Here is a 4,918-nt window from a genome sequence, read left to right as displayed (position 1 = left end):
GCTTCCTTGTTTCCTCCTCTTCTGGGGTGGAACTTTGGTCTCTGCTCCTTCTTTTTCGTGAAGAAGCCCTTCGTCTTTCCGGTGTTCGGCTTTTACTTCTGCTTTTCCTTTTTCGTGGAGAAGCTTCGTATCGCCCTATGATAGGACTCCTGCTCTTTCTCCCTCGTGAATGAGCCTGCTTATGGACTACCAAGGTCCGTCTGTGTTTCTGGGAATTCCTTCGTGAAAGTCCGGAATCTTCTGGGTGCTCTCGTACCCGTTGTAATTCTTGTATCTCGTACTCTCGTTTTCTAATCAAACGAGCGTACTCCTCGATTTCCCTTCTCTTTTTATCGAGGACATCGCTGTCATTGTGTATACTTCTTGAATGGGTGACTGATTCCTCTCTTCGATGAGGCTTACTCCTTCTTGTGGAGCCAGTGGCAGTTTTATCTCATTTTTCTTTGGAGTTATCTCTGTTATGTCTACCAGTGGGCTTCCTTGGAGCACCTAGTGGGGATTTATCTCTTCCCCCACCCGACTGGTCCTTTGGATTAAATGGCGTAATTGGATCTTTTTCCATTATGATTATTTTTCAGAAAAATTGGTTCGTTTCCCACAGACGGCGCCAATTGTAGGGGGATGAAAACAATTGATGCTTCGGATCACCTTGGATTGCAACGGCTTATTCGTGCCTTTTCATCGGAACCCTAATTCGTCGTCGGAACCCTAATCTGCAAAACAGACAAGGGGTGAGTGCACCTCTGCCTCTCGTGGCAAAGGCCCTCCGATGCCAAAGTTAGTATCACGTACTAGTCAATAAATCCTAATTATCAGTAGGAGAATATGTGAATGCAACATATTGCGTACCTTCACTTCTAGATTTTTACCTCATATTTATAGATTCATGGATGCCTGTTGCCCAAGTATCCGTATTTGCACTAGGTTTCCTACCTCGTATAGGAAACCAGAATATCTTGGATTCTAGTTCCCTTATCAGTTTATTATAAAAGAGTCCTTTTAGGATTCTTTTCCATTAAAAGTCGAACATCCCATTCTCGTTGGGTATCTTTCTCAGATCCTATATTCTTGGGATCTCATCCCTTACGGGACATGACTACTCTGGAATCTTCCAGAGTACTCCCTCTGCTCTTGCTCTTGATTGGAGCTCTTTCCTTGTTTGGCTATATCGTAGCCGAACAGTCTGCTTGGACCAGCTACTTCACATGTAACTTGGTCCTTATTTAACTCTTTGGACCTATGTAATCGGTATGTCTCTATCTGCCGAACAGTTAGTTTACACCAATGACTTCTCATGTTATTGGCCCTTATCGCCGTTCAACGCACTACCCGGTGATAAGTCCTGTCCAATCTTTCACGTGCTCCTATACATCACGTGTTCGGCAACTAAATGTATCTGTTCGGGAGTACCTCCCTACAGTAGCCCCCGCTTCTGGTATTCAATCGTAAAAACATGTGCAACTTTCTTACTGAACACTTTGTCTGTTTCTGTCTCCTTCATCAATGCCTTCCTTTTCAACTCGAAAACACGAGCAATTAAATCCGGGCGGTCAATAGCTTTCTGATGCGATAACAAAGCGGCAATAATTTCTGGCCAACTGGGATTTACAGTCATTGTGAGAAAGATATCAGGGTGGTGGTTATATTGCATGATAGCCATTGAGTCTTGAAATATTTCGAACATATGTCTGGGACCACTAGTAAATGAAGATGGCAAAACGACCCTTTTACCAATTTGATTGGGTCCCAATTCATTTGGACCAATATCTTTCAAATCTTCATAAAGCTCAACACAAAGTTTTCCTTGATTCACCTTATAGAATGTCAACCGATTTTGTTCTGTTGAGGCCCAAGCATCTACCAAGAATTCTTGGAATAGTTTGCCTCCTCTCAAAATAGTTGAATACTTGATATGACGCTCAAACAAACGATGGCTGTAAAACTGCAATTGGGTGAGCCGATCAGTTGAAGCCTTATCATTACTAACATCCCATTGCTTGAAATCAGGGTCCCATCCAAGCTCACCTTGTGGAAATAACAAAACATAATGCAATAGCAAGTATGCTGGGTGGCATTCATTTATCTTCATAAGCCCATTGTTTCCCCTTAAATGTAAAATAATGTCTTTCAACCCACTCGCTTTAGTCCTATCTCCTGGTATAATGACAACAATCTCATCCGCAGTTGGTAAATTATATCGTCGACGATTTGTTGAGGGACTATAATGGATATGAGCAGGTAAAGTTTGTTTTCTATCCGCTAGTTGATTTAAAATCGCATGAGCCTGGCAAAATTTACCAACAAATGGATTAACTTGTAACAAACTATCTTGAATAGTTCCAAGGACATCCCTTCTCAATTTAGGATTTCTACAGTTGCGAATATCAAGAGTTGAATTAGGGTCATAAATGTAAAGTTGAGCATAAGATGCTTCTTGGTTCGGTAGTGGCATTAGTGATCCTGTACGATGTCGCAATTCTCCATGAATAGTGAATGATGTTGGACCCCTTTCGCTTAATACTCTTGTATCTAATGTGGCTCCAAAACTCGTGAAAGCATTGGCTGCATTGTAAACCCGAGTTTTAGCTTGGAACGATTTAGACCGATCATCATTCCTATCATACAATGCTTGAATTGGTGGAGGAGGTGTCATAAGCAAAGGTAGCCTAACCTTTCCTTGCAAGCAGCAAGTTCCAAATAAGGGATTTTTTTTAGACGATTTTACCAATTTTTCGTCCACCCAACGTAAAGCTTTACAAAAGGGACATAATGCATCCATCTTGCCGAGAAAATGCTGACATGAATTTGCGTGGGCTCTAGCATCAACCTTTAATTCCACAGGCATATCTTCTACCTCTTCACTATATAGATTATCTTCGTGCGTGAGATTCAAAGAGGATGAGTTTACATGGACTCTAACATCAACCTCTAATTCCACATCTGTCTCTTGTTCTTCATGGAGTTGATTATTAGGGGTAGATCTACAAATATGAAAGGATAAGATTTTAAAGGATATGAAAGGATAAGATTAAATTTATAGCCCAAGATGTAGTTGTTACCTTTCATTTTGTGTAGCCGAAGATGTGCTCTGCGCAGAGATCGAACATGAAGGACGACTAACCATCTGTCGCTTATAGGATTGCTGAACTGTAACTGTGCCATGCTCCATGATTTCTCGATGGGTAGGTGTTAGAGAAGGGAAGTAGGTGGCTTTTATCGATTGGATGCACGATAGCGCTCTATCCCTCTTTCGTCTTAAGAGTTGCCCCAATTGATACGAAGGGCGATTTTTTGAACTTCGTTCTTGTTCTCGCCTTTTACGTTGTGCCAAGGAAGCTTTTTATATTGTGCTATCATTAGTTCCCTAAAATATGAGCACAATTTCTTAGACATTGTTCCCTAAAAAGAGAGTGTGTAATCAAGTTGATTCAATTTGGTAAGAAAGGACAAAAGAATCATACCATTGGAAATGCATTTTCTTTTCCCTTACTTGCAGAGATTAATTTCTCTTTTTCCTTGGACTTTGCCTGCGCCATTTCAAGGTCTCACCTCTCCCGGGTCATAATACCGACATTTTTATCTCGAAGATGTCCAAGCTGGTGAGAAATACGTTAGATTATAAATTGCATGGGAAGATTCTAGTTGAAATTTTGTACAAAGAAAATGGATGACCACACCACTAATCAACATATAGTCGCTAAATATATTATGAAAAGAACAAAAAGACAAATGAATGGTTAAAGAACCATACCCTCGGGTAAGCATTATATTTTTCTCTTATTTGCATAGATGACTTTCTCTTTTCCTTTGGACTTTGTATACTCCATTTCTTTGTCCTAGTAAGTAAAAAAGCATGTGAGAGAAGATTTTTCCGTCCCTTACATGAACAATATGATGTGCTTACCCTAAGAAAGCAGATTATATTCATATCACGTTCCTCTTGAAGCACATCACTGACGTTTCTAAATATATTGTCCATAGCTTGTGGATTGAATGGAGGCTTAGTAGTTGCTTAAGACGTTTCTGTAGTCAGGATGTTCCAGAACAAATAGTTAGAATGTTTCTATACTAAATTGATGTAGAGCTAAGAAGTTCACAATTTCTCTTAAAATAAATAACCTCAATCAATAACTTATTGAAAATGCCCAAATTACTATCATGAGGGACACGGCGGGAACATGAGAGAAAACCTTCAAATAAACACTTTGGAATAGTACAGCAATTCCCCATTCGAAAAACTTCACGGCTGCCAGAAACCCACTTCATAAGAGAAAAAATGTTCGCTTTACTCCCCCTCATTCTAACCAAGGCAAGTTATATAACCCGTTTCTCTCATTTTCCGTTTTAATTCCAGTTTCCATGTAATTTTTTTTATAACTTTGATATGATTGTTAGGGCACCAGTCACATGTCTCTCTCTCACATGCATCGCGTGTGCCCTGCTGTAGACACTCTATTTTGGACTGTCCAAACCAGCTTATTTATGGTCTTTTGGTTCCCCAATGATGATTACGGTCAAGAACACCCCAAGGCTAATGGTGTGTTTGAGCTTTGAATGTCCTGAACCTCACTCAAAAACCTTTGTCAAGCCCTATCCAGACCATTCAAGCCAGAACCAAAGGGCCTTAGTAAAACCATACTTGCTTGCGCCAGTACTTTTTTGGCGTGCGCCGGTCAACTGCCACGTGTCAGTCATCGACGTTGACTCAGCTCTTACCGGCGCACGCAGGTACAAAGTTGGCGTACGCCAGTCAACGCCGGTCAAATCATCACTATTCAACCATGTGCTCGAGACTTTTGTGGCCACCCTGACGTAGGCTACAGTCCCCTGATGATTACAATCGAGCAGCCGGCTCCCCCCCTCCTCTACACCACTTTTCAAGCCAAGTCCCATGCATTTAATGCATGGAGACCTCCCT

The 4,918-nt window shown here is 41.1% G+C and overlaps 1 protein-coding gene across 1 annotated transcript; it reads right to left on the bottom strand.

Annotated features, from left to right (window-relative positions):
- Window positions 1–1,414: 1,414 nt before the first annotated feature.
- Window positions 1,415–4,134, bottom strand: LOC131327736 (uncharacterized). The gene is made up of 4 exons (XM_058360873.1): window positions 3,905–4,134; window positions 3,462–3,836; window positions 3,060–3,364; window positions 1,415–2,981 (listed from the first exon to the last, which is right to left on the bottom strand). The coding sequence occupies exons 3-4, from the start codon at window positions 3,167–3,169 to the stop codon at window positions 1,415–1,417; spliced, it is 1,677 nt and encodes a 558-aa protein (XP_058216856.1). The 5' UTR covers window positions 3,170–3,364; window positions 3,462–3,836; window positions 3,905–4,134.
- Window positions 4,135–4,918: the final 784 nt, after the last annotated feature.

The sequence above is a fragment of the Rhododendron vialii genome, chromosome 5a, assembly GCF_030253575.1.
Source record: "Rhododendron vialii isolate Sample 1 chromosome 5a, ASM3025357v1".
NCBI lineage: Eukaryota > Viridiplantae > Streptophyta > Magnoliopsida > Ericales > Ericaceae > Rhododendron > Rhododendron vialii.
This window is presented reverse-complemented; position numbering and strand designations above follow the sequence as displayed.